The sequence below is a fragment of the Octodon degus genome, unplaced genomic scaffold (genome assembly GCF_000260255.1).
Source record: "Octodon degus isolate 3935 unplaced genomic scaffold, OctDeg1.0 scaffold00089, whole genome shotgun sequence".
Lineage (NCBI taxonomy): Eukaryota > Metazoa > Chordata > Mammalia > Rodentia > Octodontidae > Octodon > Octodon degus.
In genome coordinates, this window is record NW_004524665.1 from 3,925,985 (window position 1) to 3,940,127 (window position 14,143).

The following is a 14,143-nucleotide window of genomic DNA, read 5'->3' on the forward strand; positions in this document are numbered from 1 at the left end:
TCTCCCCGGCCCTGCTTCATGCTTTAATGTTGTGGAAGTTTACTTTTTTTGATGTTATTTCCCCAATGACATGAGGATGTAAAACCTCATGTGAGCCTGCAGCAGGCTTGTTCCCACACCTTCCTGGGCCCCCAGAACCACTGCTCCAGTGGGTCAGGGGTTTCTCCTCCCAGCAGGTTGCTGCGTGGCCCAGGGAACACACTGAAAGCCACCTGTCTAGCAGAGCTCAAAGGGCGGGGAGAAAAAGTGTGCTCTTGGTGGGGGTCTTTGGTCAGTTCGGTGACGCCCAAAGTTGCTGGCAGCCACCTGTCACCCCAAGGGGCCCTGGCTGCTTTCTCTGGCCTCCTCTCCCTCCCGTCTCTCGCTGTTTGCCTCAGGGCTGACCCCCAGTTCCCTCCGCATGTGCCTGTTGGACGTTCTGATGCTCCTTTCTCTTCCCTCTTAGGGAACAAGGGAGCCGTGGGAGTGTCGTTCATGTTCAATGGAACCTCTCTGGGGTTTGTCAACAGCCACTTGACTTCTGGAAGTGAAAAAAAGCTCAGGTAACCAGGCCCCTTCCCCAGCAGTCTGGGCCTGGTCCCTTGCCTAGGTGGCTCGCACTCCAAATGCCCTAATCCCCCACTCAGCCTGGGACCTTTCGGTGACACATAGCCCTTGGGGGCTCCTCCTGGGTTCAGCTGAGACAGTTACAGCTCTCAGGGCACTTCTGGTGTGAATGACTGTCGTCCAGAGGACAGCGAGGATGTCTGTGTCGTTAGCCTGCTGGACACCTAACCACCCCTCCCTTCCACGCGGTGCCTCAGCTGGCTCCTGATAAAGCCCGTCTTGCTGCCCTGGATACAGGTGGCCTTGCAGATCAGGCACCGTGCTGATGCCTGCTTGGCATCAGTGATCCCCATGCATGATGGTGCTTTTTTCTTTGAATTAGGAGAAACCAAAACTACATGAATATCCTCCGGTTCTTGGCCCTGGGAGACAGAAAGCTGAGCCCCTTCAACATCACGCACCGCTTCACCCACCTTTTCTGGTTTGGGGATCTCAACTATCGCGTGGACCTGCCCACCTGGGTAAGGAGCCGACACCTGTGTTCCTCCTGGGCTCAGTACCATCCCATCATGGAGCCTCAGCCTTCTGTGTGGTCCCCTCCAGTCCCATGGCTGGCATGACCGCCCTCCTTACAGTCACTACTGTCTCAGTCACTCAGATCGCTGGTCTGTGACAGTCCCTCAGCCGGCAGCCTGGGTCCAGGAAAGGCATCTCTGCCTGGAGATTCAGAGGCTGGCTTGGGGTGTCCCCATCCACACAGGAAAAGTGAGGAGAGGCAGATCTACCTATTGCCTGTGAAGTATTAATAACAACGATATTGTGCCGAGCATGGTGGTGCACACCTGTAATCCCCCTACTCTGGAAAGCTAAGGCAGGAGGATTGAAAGCCCAAGGCCAATCTAGGCAACTTAGTGACCTCAAGAGATTCTGTCTTAGAACCTGGGGATATAGACAGCTCAGTGCAATGGTGCTGGGTTTGATTTTCTATACTGAAAAGGAAAAGGAAAGATACTAACAGAGTATAAAAATAAAATAAAATGTCCCTATGCGAGTGTGGCCTAGCCAGGGACTTGAGCTATTTGGACACTGCTGCTGTCCAGAGCTCTGATTAAACACATGAGAGCAGTGGCCCAGGTCTCCAGAGCTGGGGTGAGGGGTCTCACTGGGGCCACCTCACTGCAGGAGGCAGAAGCCATCATCCAGAAGATCCGGCAGCAGCAGTATACCGACCTCCTGGCCCATGACCAGCTGCTCATGGAGCGGAGGGAGCAGAAGGTTTTCCTGCACTTTGGTGAGTAGTCTCCTTGCACCCCTGCCACTATCCCCCGTCCCCTGGATATCGTTGCTGGGGGAGGCCTGGGTCTGCAGAGCAGGGCTACTTGAGGTCCAACACCTATCTCTGTTTCAGAGGAGGAAGAAATCACATTTGCACCCACCTATCGATTTGAAAGGCTGACTCGGGACAAATACGCCTACACGAAGCAGAAAGCGACAGGAGTGAGTCCTTCCCGGGGTTCCTGCCAGCTTCCTTGCACACACTTGTAATCCCAGCATTGGAGAGGCTGAGGCAGGAGGATCACCGTGAGCTTGAGTGTAGGCTGGGCTGCAAAATGAGTTGAGTTCAAGCCCAGCATTACCTACACAGGGAGACTTCATCTTTAAAACCCAATGATGATGATGATGATGATGATGATGATGATGATGATGATAGAGCTGAACTAATGACCTTTATGATTTACCTTCTGTCCAAATACAAAGGTTCTAAGAAAATACTCAGTCATTGCTTTTATAACTAGGTTCTAAAATCTGTTTGACAAAAAACCCAAGGTCCTATAATCAAATATATTTTGCTAATTTCCCAAATTAATCAACATTAACTAGATTTTTTCCCTGTAGGACTTAGGAGAGCTTTTATGGGCCTCAGAGCATTATGGTTCTTGGTATATTAGGAGGTCTTTTGTGATTGAGGAGCAGGGTTTGGAAGAAGGTGCAGTAAAAGATTTATTTGTTCGCTTGTTGGGAGATCTCTCTTGATAGCCTGGAGGAGGTCAGGTGCCCTCCAGTCTGAGAGATCAGAGGATCAGAGCTGAAGTAGCTGCTTGTTCCAGAGAGTTTATGGTAAGGAAGACAAGATAGGAGCCAGCTACCCCCTCTCAGGCCTGCAACCTGATGCCAGAAGTGAGAGTGGCCAGGGCAACAGCAGTCAGGTGGAGGGGACTGTGGTGGCTAGGAAGGATGGGGCGGCTTCTCAGACACACCTTGAAGGGCAGTTTGCATTTCTGCACAGCCATGATGGCAGAAGGGCTGGGAAATTTTTGAGTGCAAGAGGCAGATGCCCCCTTACAGGGTCCAACCCAGGAAAGCAGCTGAGGGCAGGGCCCTGAGGGGCACAGGAATTGGATGGTTGAGAACCCAAGGCTACTCAAGGTCAGGGGCAAATGAGAGAAAAGAGGAGAGTGCATTGGAAAGATCTGGCTGCCATTAATAAAAACTGGAAGATCAGAAGACAGCGGTGATTGGATGATATCAATGGAGAATTTTAAAAAGATAGCCAGAAAGTGGTTGGAATATGAGATTGGCATTAGAAGAGCAAAATCAGGTAGATGTGTGGATTTGGGAAGTTCCTGCTCTTTCTTTTTTCTCCCTTTTTTTCCTCTCTCCTTTCTTACTGAATAAAAAGAAAAGAGTAGCAGGCACTTTACCACCCTGTGACTTGGCTTTGCAGATGAAATATAACCTGCCCTCCTGGTGTGACCGAGTGCTGTGGAAGTCTTACCCTCTGGTGCATGTGGTGTGTCAGTCCTACGGTGAGTCAAGCTTGGCTTACAAGAACGACACCAAGCCTCAGTCTGCTTGTCTGGAAGATGGGCAAGCTCCCATCCCTTAATCAGGTGACCTCCATACCAGAGCTCCCCAGGCATATGGCCCCTGCCTAGCTCCAGCCAAGTTCAGTCCCATCATCATCTCCCTCGCACATCCTGCCAGTTTTCGTCTTGGGCAGCCATCTGCCCTCACCAGCCACCCTTTAAGAGACCGTGGTGGGGCATGGATACCACTTCCTGTCAGAGAGCCTCGGCTTGGCTCCCAGCATTGCTCTGCAGAGAGGAGACCTGAGCGCACATGTCCTGCCTCAGACCCGGTGTGCCCAGGGCCTGCCGTGTCTTCCACCAGGCTTGGTAGGAAGGGGAGGTTGAAGAGATGGATTTCACTGACGACACTGAGGGCACAAGATGAGGTTTAGTGGAGGATGAGGACATCAGAGAGAGAAGGGAATGGAGCTGCAGAGTCCAGGAAATCGGGGCAAACCAGGGGCCTAGGTCTTTCCACTGGGAACACAGTATATCAGTGATCTACAGGACATGCTGCGGTAGAAGCAAGGGTCTCAAAGCTCCACTGCTCTGATGTCCTCCCAGCCCTTGGGACACTCCCAGATGGCAGCCCTGCTGGGAGGCGACCCTAACCCAGAAGCCCACACCTGTGTTTCCTGGCCTCAGCTTCCCAACTGCTGGTGTCACCTGCCCACAGCTTGACCACAGGCCTCCTTCCTTCCCTCCCCTGCAGGCAGTACCAGCGACATCATGACGAGCGACCATAGCCCTGTGTTTGCCACATTTGAATTGGGGGTCACCTCCCAGTTCGTCTCCAAGAACAGTAAGTTCTGGCCCAAGGCTAGGTCTATTTCCCTGAGACAGGAGCCTGGGTGCTCAGTTCTGGCTGCAGCAATCCGTGGTCCCGGTGGGCTGAGGCCAATTCTCCCACCAAGCCCAGAGCCAACCTGCCAATCGGTCTCCTGGTAGGCAGCCTCGTCACTGCTTCCGTCCTGAGTCTACCTGCTATGTCTGGCACATACACCAACCTACTGCAAACTCAGTGTGCTATAGTGAGAGATTGTGTGAATGTATGTCTACCAGACTGTGGCGTGGACACCCAAGGCGATTCAGGTTGAGTGAATGATCGTTGATTCATTCTAATATGTTTTGAACTGATCTCTTCTGGGAAGGCAAGCACTTTAGCTTTCCATTTAATAGTGTGGTATATTTTATTTAATTACATTTATGCTTTCGAGTTGTGTCTCTTTCAAGTAAACATTAAGTAGACATTAGTGTGGGTGCATGGTGCCGAAGATGTTAGAAATCGTGGAAGTCAGGTGTGGGTGGCTGAATCTTGGAAAACACTGGATTTTTGCTTGTTTTCAGTTTTTTGTTTGGAGGGGTTTATTTGGTTTGAAACCAGGTCCTGCTATGTAGTTCAGGCTGGCCTTGAACTCACTGTGCAGCCCAGGCTGGCTTTGCTTTCTCAATAGTTGTCCTGCCTCAACCTCCCAAATGCTGTGATCACAGGTGTGCACCGCCATCCCCAGTTCCAGAAACACTAGATTTGCACATAGTTTTTCAAGTTGCCCAGCTCTAGTCATCAGGCCACCCTTGTCCCAGGAGGGGCTAGGCAGTCCTGGTCATGCGTCCACCTGGCCCTCAGCCTTAGGCCAGGGCTGGCTTGTCACCCACTTCCTCTGCTTGCTCCCTATATCTGTGCAGCAGATATTTTGGGCTCATCTAGGAAGGTGCAGGTGGGGTGCCCACATCCAGCCAGAGGAGGCTGGCTTTCTGAGGTGCTCTCCCCTCACTGTGGGTTCTGGTATTCAAAGCCCCAGCAACATGTTCACCTCATCTTGATGTTGCTTCAAGGTTGTGTCTCCTTTCTGTCTTGTGCTACAGCCTTTCCAGAACTTTCTAGAACCTTCCAGAAACTAATCTTTAGTTACCTTCTCATCCCTGCCCCTGCTATCTCCTTCCTCTTTCTCTGAGTTCCTATAGCCTCTAAGAGGTGGCCCTTATCATGGCCCTGTCATTTGCGACAGCTTTGTCCATTTCAGAGTCAAAGATCCTGGTCCCTCGGATATAGCTTGGATTGAGTATCTACCTAACGGAAGTTGCCCAGAGTTGGAAGGAGAAAGGGAAGGACACATGGCAGTGGGGACAAAAGGAAAGACTTGTTCTTGTTCCCAAGTGGCTCAGAATTTGTAGGACGGAAAAAATATTTAAAGCCAGTTTAAGGACAATAGCAAATGCACCACGAAAGTCCACATTTCCAAATTCACTGCGTACCAGTGACAGATCAGAGGCCAGGGTGAGAACTGGGGTCACTGCACTTCAGGGAGAAAGAGCAGATGGAAATTTTGTGTAGGCTCTCACACACTTGCGATCCTGGTACTCAGGAGGCTGAGGCAGGAGGATCATTGCAATTTGAGTTCAAAACCTGCCTGAACTACATAACCAGTCTCTGTCTCAAAAGAACAAAACAACAAAAAAGCAGCTGAACAGATTGGGACAGTGAGTGCCAGCTCTCTTTGTCAGACCTTGTGGGAAGACTGTGTAGCGAGGTTGTAAGGGGTTGTCCAAGGCCAGAGATTTGGGGACAGTGCTGAGAGTACCCTGTCTCTGTTCTCTGCTCTGCTCCTGGATGGCCAGCTCAGGACTGATCAGAGAGGTCATTGAAATTGTCACAATGCCTGGTGTGGTGGGCAGTGGCTCTCTGAAGCTTTACTTCAAGGCAAACTTCCTCCCAGACTCTGCCTTTCCTGGGACCCTTGGGGGAAGCAGCCTGGGAGGAGCAGCCAGGAAACGCGCTACCTTAGCATACTGGCGCTGAACCTCTGTCCTCACCTGCTGCAGGCCCGGGGACCGGGGACAGCCAGGGGCAGATCGAGTTCCTTGCATGCTGTGCCACTCTGAAGACAAAGTCGAAGACCAAGTTCTACCTGGAGCTCCACTCCAGCTGCCTGGAGAGTAAGCGGCCCAGGACTGCCTTGGGTGGGGCAAGCAGGACTCTGTTCCCAGGCCTTTTCAGTGTCCAAGTCCAGCCTTGTTTTTCCTCTCTAGAAAATTTTCAGATGTGCTTTAGTGGGGCTGAAGGAGTGGAGCTACAGAGGATGGCCCTCTGCCAGCCCTGGGGACAGGAGCAGCCATTAAAGTTACTAACCCCTGTGAGCCCCTGGCTCCCCTCCCTACCCCCTCAGTGAGCTGTAACCACTAGAGTTCCCCAAGCCATGCTGTACCTCAGCCAGTGTCTAGAGCAAAGCTCCCAAGCTGTGGAGGCCACAGAGAGCCCTAAACAGCTGTAGCCCCGCCCCCTCAGTCTGCGGCACCCTCCTCTGGTGGCTGTGGCAAGCAGGGCTGGATACCCTCCTGTGATGCAGAGGTCAGGAGGCACTTTCTGGGTGACATTTCCAGGCCTATCATGTCAGGCTCTTCTTGGGTCTAGTTCTCACTGCTTAGTGCAGGGGGAGGGAAAGAGCAGACTCCATAGACTGCAGCATGGATGTGATGCCTCCAGGACTTGTCACCAGCCATGATCCTGGCCTCTGGGCCTGTCCCTTCTCCAACTCAGTCCTAGGGACGGAGCGGCCTTTGCCATGAAGTCCCCAAACCCCAGTGCAGCAAGCTGGGTCAGAGCAGTTCGGAAAAGGATGAGAATTTTTTGTGCGGGTGGTTTTTTTTTTTTTTTTTTAATAAACTATAGAGACATTTGCATACATTTCTATGGAAACGGCATATTAGGAAGCTTAAATTAGAATTTCAAAAGGCTGCTATCCTGAGTGGCGTGGGATGAGCTGTCATGTTTCCCGATCTTCCTGCCTAGGATGTGATGATTTCTTTGTTGCCTGGTTTATTGCAAGGGGAAGCTAGAAAGGAGGGGGATCTCTGCGATTTTCCTAAAAATAATCAGCATGTTGGCAAATGACCATCCCTGAACAAACCAGATCCTCAGCAAGCCTGACTCCTCGATAGTGTTGAGGCCCCCAGGACTGATGAGGATGGAAACCGCTCCCCACCAGGGCGAGGTGGCCCCGGGAGGCTTTTGTGTCTGACCCTTGCTTTGTCTTATGCACACCGCCTTCCTGCTCTCACACAGGTTTTGTCAAGAGCCAGGAAGGAGAAAACGAAGAGGGCAGTGAGGGGGAGCTGGTGGTGAAGTTTGGCGAGACGCTTCCCAAGGTAATTCAGAAAGCCTTCTCTGCTCCCAGGGAGAAAGGTACAGTCACCAGGCCAGTGGCACTGGGCAGGCACAGAGCTGACTGGAGGGCACTGGAGTCCACAGACTGAACGCAGCAGCGGTGGAAGTGACCTCAGTATTCCTAAATGGCTCTCAGATCCTCAGTGATCATGGGTGAGACCTAGCAGTCCGCATAAAATCATAATTTTGCAAAAAGAACAGATAGGCAGGCATGGTGATGCACACCTGTACTCACAGCACCAGGAGGCTGAGGCAGGAAAATTGCTGTGTGTTTCAGGGCTGGCCTGGTCCACATAGTGAATTCAAGGCCAGCCTAAACTATATGATGAGACCCTGCTCCAAGAAAATCTCTAAGTAAACAAATAAGGAGGCACCCCTAAGGTGCAGAATGAGAGGCATCCCTGGCAGCAGACCCAGGGCTCAGTCCTCAAAACATACCCGGTTCCCCTTTGTTTTCCTCCTTTAGAGTCCACTGGTTAAATTTGTTATTCTGGGGTTTTTTTGGAGGGCGGCACTCAGGATGCCTTCAGGGCAGGTCTGGTTTGGCTTGAGGATCTGGGGATTGAACTACAGCATCCTGAGCCTAACTGCTTTGTTTCAGGAGGCACTTAAACACCTGAGCTAATGGGCAGGCCCCCAAATTTATTATTCTGATAGCAGAGCTCATCTTTTTGTATCAGTCCGTGTTTGCAGTGCATCGGGGTCACATCCTCGTGGGGGGCTGGTCCCTGCCCGGCACACACCTTCCTTTTTCTCCCTCTGCACCCCATCCAGCTCCCCTGGGCCTCCATCACCCATTCAGCGCTGGCCCACAACATCACCTGAAGATGTACCAAGGAGCCACAGCTCCTAACTGAGCCCTGTGGACACGGCGAACACTCCAGCCCAGTGACCGTGACCCAGGCTGGGCCTGTAACCCTGCAGGCTGCCTTTGTAGGAGTGCTTTAAACAGAAAAATGCTTTCTTGCCCAAACTGCTCCTCTGATCCTGAGGGCTGGGCAGGTGATCTGGGTGTTTGCATCGGTGCACAGCGAGCGGGCGGCTTCTTTCTTAGGTCGCCAGAGAGGGAGGGCACCGAGGAGGGGCAACTGAGGCTGAGGGGCTGTCCATGCCCTCAGAGGTGAGTCATGGGCAGGTTCTGGTGCCTGGGTCTGCCATGACGCCATCCTTGGGAGCAGAGGGCATCCCTGAGCTGTGGTTGCCCTTCAGTCAGGTGAATTCCTGTTTCTCGGGGGCCTACTGCAATTTCCGGTCATTGTCTGGAACTTTCTCAAGAAAGAATAGGGAGTCCGTCTTGATGTTCAGTGTAGTGCCCAGAGCCTCTTCCTGGGGCCTTTTGGTACCTGGAAGCGGGGAAGGAAAGTCATAGCCTGGAGCCCCTGACCTTTTCCTTTGGCCCTTTCCTCGTGCTTATCATTGTGAGGAGGCTCCTAAAGTGGAGAGAAACATAAATTCTAGCTGAGGAGCTAATACGATGCCAGAGCCCGTCCCTGAACTAGCCACATGCCCTACAGGCCTGCATCAACCAGCAAAGCCTGGTATCAACAAGCTGAGCGAGACCAGTGGGCTCCTGGAGGCCAGCAGTGCCTGGCTCGGAGCAGTTCTTGCATCTGGAAGTTGAGGACAGGGCTGGAGTGTGGTCTGACAGTCATGCGTTGAACCACGATGACCAGCCACCTGTAGCATACTGCAGACCCCACTGGGAGGGCCATGAGGGGAACACCGGCCTCTTTCCTGTCCTTCAGGAAGACCTGAAGGGAAGGCAGGCACCTTTCTGGGGAAGCTGGGGCAGTGGGATGCACAGCCTATTCCAGACCTGGCTCTAGACCCTGCAGAGGAGGGAAGGAAAGGAGAGGCAGCAGGCATGGGGCCATTCGCTGCCAGCCCTCTCCCTGGGTCCTGGGAGCCCAGCCCAGCTTAGGACACTGGGTTGCAGTTGGTAGTGGTCGGGGATGAGAAGAAAGTCTAGTGCAGTGGGCTGGGAGTGGGGTCCCTAAACACACTCTCAGACACAGGGAGCCGGGACTTGACCCTGGTTAATGACAGCATCTTCAGCCTCCTTTCCTTAGGCCTGCTTCAGGTCCACTTGTCCACCTACCTGCTCCCTTGCTACCCCCCCCCTGTTGGCACTAACCCTGTGCCTTCTCCCTGCAGCTGAAGCCCATCATCTCTGATCCTGAGTACCTGCTGGACCAGCACATCCTCATCAGCATTAAGTCCTCTGACAGTGATGAATCCTATGGTGAGCTTAGCATACCTGTCCCCTCCTCACCTTTCCTTGTCCCATGGGCTTCTGTGTATAATGGCACAGAGCCAGGGTCCCTCCCATGTAGGGAGCCTTCCTGGGTGTCCAGTCTGTGCGCTTTGCAGATCTTACATGATTTCATCCCACCACGAGTTGCTGTCTCAGCCTTCCCATTGCCAGGACACAACACCTGATGCCCACAGTGGTGAAGAGAAGAGGCTTATTTTGGCTTGTGGTTTTGTGGGCTCAGTCTGTGGTCAGCTGGCTCTGAGGCAGAAAGGGCATGGTGGACAGCAGAGGAGAGCTGCTTCCTCACAGCAGCCAGGAAGCAGAGGGAAGAGCCAGGACAGGCGCGCACCCTCCTGGTCACGCCCAGTGGTCACCACCTCCCAGCAAGCCCCACCTCCTAACAGATTTAGCAACTAAACTCAACAGATGAAACTGCTGATGGGTAAAGCACCCCATGATTCAGTCACCTTATACACACACACACACACACACACACACACACACACACAGGAATGTTTTAGATCTATACCTTAGCACCCAGCACTCCCCAGTGCATGGGTACAAACAGGTGCAGAGGGATCAAATGACTCACTCAGGTCCTAATAATCAGCTGAGCCCAACGTGGGGCCTCGTTCTGCCTGTACTGTTGAGCCCAAAGCTCAGCCCACCATGCTGAGCTGCAGGGCCCCCATGTTGGGCATGTTAGCTTCCTCTTGATTTTAGTTTTTTCTTTGTATGAAAAACACTCCTCTTCCTCCACCCCCGATCTCAGTTCGGCCTATTTTGCATTGTTTCAAACCTTAGGAAGTTGGCTTCCCCTGCAGCAGCAAGATTAATGTGCAATTCTGTCTGCAGGATCTTCTAGGATTTATTTTATTTTATTTTTTTACGGTGACTAATCCGTGGGGAGCTCTTTTTGCTGTGAGGTTTGAGTACTTGCCCCATATTGCTGAGACCGGGTTCTAAAGGAGTTGTGAACCGATCCCGGCCTGACCATTGCTTGGTTTGTTTGTCTGGATGTTCTTTACTTGGTGATTGGTGTGTGGGATGATGAGGAAAGTTCACTATGGAGCCCAAGCTAGCCTCAAACTCAGGGTGCTCCTCCTGCCTCTGCCTCACCAGGGCTAGGGTTACAGGCATCCACTGCCAAGCCTGGCTGGGCCATTGTTTTGAGGCCCCGTCTTCAGGTGCTTGGGTCCAGTCTCTAAGCCGATGTTCCTTGCTCCTCCCAGGGGTGCCTGGATCTTGACACTGTTGTCTTCCCCCAGGTGAGGGCTGCATCGCCCTTCGGATGGAGGCCACGGAAACTGGGGTGCCTATCTATACGCCACTCACCCACCATGGAGAGATGACTGGCCACTTCCAGGGGGCCATTAAGCTGCAGACCTCCCAGGGCAAGACAAGGGAAAAACTTTATGGTAAGCTAGCACTCTGGCCCCTTGCAGTGTGCAGATACAGTAGGGACATGCGTGGTTTCTCCCACCAAAGTTCCAGCAATCTCTGCTGTGGTCTCAGAGCTCAAGCAGTCTAACCCATCCTGTCCCCATGGATAACTCTTAAGCCAGGTATAGTGGCACATAGCTATAATCCCAGCTTTCTGGGAGGCTGAAGCAGGAGGTCACAAGTCCAAGTCCAGTCTGGGTGATTTAGCAAGACTGTATCTCAAAGAAAAAAAAAGGTAGGGGGCCGGAGAGATGGCTCAGTAGAATAAGCATTTCCTTGGCAAGCACAAGGGCCTGAGTTCAATCCCCAGTTCCACCAAAAAAAAAAAAGAAAGAAAGAAAGAAAAAGAAAAAAAAGGTAGGATACAGTTGGGTAGTTGAGGATTGGACATCACAAATGCTTTTTTTTTTTTTTTTTTCCATTATGTATTTTGTGCAGGGTCTCATTACATAGCTCGGACTCATAGTGATCCTGCTATTTTCAGCCTCCCAGTGCTGGTATTTTACAGGTGTATGCCACCATGCCTGGACTCTGTTGGAGGCTCAGTGTGCGGGGCGGGGCCGGCACGACATGCCAAATGCTATTTTTTATAAATTGCCTTCCAATGCACTGTGACCCACCATTTATACCTCGAAGCCCCCACCCTTGACCTTACACATTTCTTTGGTTTTTGCCTGCTCCAGTTCCAGCTGCCTTCAAAATTAGCAGCATCCTCGAGTCTGTCTCCCAGCAGGGCACCTTCTGAACTTGACCTCAAATCTTTTGTCCTCTTACATGCCACTTCCTTGCTTTGGCTGGCTGCTGAGAAATTTCAGTTTTGGCCCCCAGAAAATGACCTCAGGGCTAAAGATGTAGTTCAGGGGCAGAGCACTTAGCCCACATGCGTGATGCTCTGGGTCCAGTCCTCAGCAGTGTACACACACACACAAAAGTGCAGCCATGTTCAGTAACAAATAGTCTCTGTGGCTGCTTTGTTACCCTCTGTGAAACACCAGCCTGGAGTGTCATCCCCTGTAAATGCGCACAGGAGACCTGCTGATCAAGTCTCAGATAAAAGCTGCCCCACTGCTGCAAACACCCTGCCACCACAGGGAGAACATGGTGGGCTGAGATTCAAATTTCTTTCCTTTTCCCCTTTAACTGTTAAGCTCTGAAATTACAGTGCCACAAATGAATTTGGTGCTATCTGCAGACTTAATAATGTGCAAAGTGATTGTCTGACACATTGCTTCACTTAGCTCTCATGGCCACCCTGTGTTATTGTCATTGTTTGGCAAAAGGGGAAACTGAGGTGCACAGAGGCTAAATGGTTGGTTGCAGATCCTGTGCCCAGTCTGTGGCCAGGCCAAGGTGAGAGTATAGGTGCATGCAGTGCTACCCAGGGTGCTGTCTCTACAGATCTGGTTCCTTTCTCCAGCAGCACGGTGGGTTGGAGTGATGGGACCTGGCACCCTGAGGGGCAAGTCAGAGGGGCAAATGAAGACAGGGGTTCTGATTCCCCTTGAAACCCCTGCACAGTTTGGCCCTGAGTAGTAGATGTTCTTTTGGAGCCACTGTTTAGCTTTGTTTTGTTCTAATCTGACAAGCAGTATTTACCTGTTTTGTCCCTTGCTAAAAACCAACAAGTTAGAGCTGTCTCATAAAATAACAACTGTGTCACATATGCCAGTTCTTCTTTTTGTGGAGCCAGGGCAGGCATAACTAATCAATCACCAACTTTCTGAAGCCATAGCAGGCACAACTAATCAGTTACTGAAAGGAGGCCTCAGGCTCTTAAAACACTTGCCCAAGTAGCCACAATTTGCCATCCACTTTGCCATCCCTGACCCAGACTCCACAGCTGGGTCGTCATGTGTTCCTTCCCGGCCCCTGCCTTCCAGACTTTGTGAAGACAGAGCGGGATGAGCCCAGTGGGCTGAAGTGCATGAAGAGCCTCACCAGCCAGGACCCCATGAAACAGTGGGAACCTGCCTACAGGTAAGGCAGGAGGTAGTCACACATGGACTGGGCTGCGCAGAGTGGGGCCCAGGAAAAGTGGACGTCAGAGGAGGGAGGCTCCCATGCAACCCGGGAGGGTTCTCTCCTGCCTTTAGCCCTGGCCTTCGTACCAGAAACATGCCTCTGTGGAAAGGTGCATGTGACCGTGAGGAAACCTGGGAGGCTCTTTGTGTTGGGAGCTCCGTACAGCTCAGCCAGCACTTGTTGAGCATCTACTGTGTTGGGTACTGGGAGACGGAGGCAGGTTAGGTGCAGAACCCCCCCCCCCACTTGGGAACTCACTGCACTCCTTGTGGAAGGTGTGGTCCAGGGGGAAGCGACTGCAGAGTGCGGGGGACTCCAAGGTCACTGTAGCAGCTGTGTCTCTTGTGAGACCAAGGATACCAACAGTCAGGAGTCCTTGGCCCCCCACTACTGGTGGGAAATACACCCATGTTGCTCTTTTTTTTTTCCATAATTTTATTGAAAGACATATAGCAATGAGACAGTTTCAAATCCAATTGGTAGGACAGTTCCAATAATTAACACATTGCATACTGCCTTCCTAGTTATTTGTTGTACAAGATGCAGACATGTTATCCTATTTACAAACACAATTAGAACAAATCCCTCTATTTCTTGAATTAAGAGAATGTAGCTATATATCTATCCTAACCATTTTGAATACACAGATACAAAATGGTCATTCATCTGTATCCCCTTTTCTTGTTTAGTTCCATCATTTAAATATTACAGGTGTGTGAACTCAGCAAAATATTCCAAAATAGTCCAGTAGTCCATAATAGTATTGGGTCTTATGCTTGACTGACAATGTCAGAAGTTGTTGACCTGAGTCCCCTACAGCTCAATATAACAACATAGCTTTATTTCTTTTTCTTTTTTTTTTTT

General features: G+C 51.5%; 1 protein-coding gene across 2 annotated transcripts in view; it reads left to right on the forward strand.

The window, feature by feature from the left end:
* The window catches only part of Inpp5d (inositol polyphosphate-5-phosphatase D), a 94,426-nt gene that overhangs the window by 72,139 nt on the left and 8,144 nt on the right, over positions 1 to 14,143 (forward strand). For both annotated transcript variants that reach the window (XM_004637402.2, XM_023722222.1), the window contains exons 14-24: positions 446 to 542; positions 929 to 1,067; positions 1,729 to 1,837; positions 1,955 to 2,043; positions 3,272 to 3,353; positions 4,108 to 4,197; positions 6,219 to 6,332; positions 7,459 to 7,541; positions 9,715 to 9,802; positions 11,083 to 11,232; positions 13,138 to 13,234. In XM_004637402.2, coding sequence (XP_004637459.2) covers positions 446 to 542; positions 929 to 1,067; positions 1,729 to 1,837; positions 1,955 to 2,043; positions 3,272 to 3,353; positions 4,108 to 4,197; positions 6,219 to 6,332; positions 7,459 to 7,541; positions 9,715 to 9,802; positions 11,083 to 11,232; positions 13,138 to 13,234 — 1,138 coding nt within the window. The remainder of the gene's footprint in view (positions 1 to 445; positions 543 to 928; positions 1,068 to 1,728; positions 1,838 to 1,954; positions 2,044 to 3,271; positions 3,354 to 4,107; positions 4,198 to 6,218; positions 6,333 to 7,458; positions 7,542 to 9,714; positions 9,803 to 11,082; positions 11,233 to 13,137; positions 13,235 to 14,143) is intronic.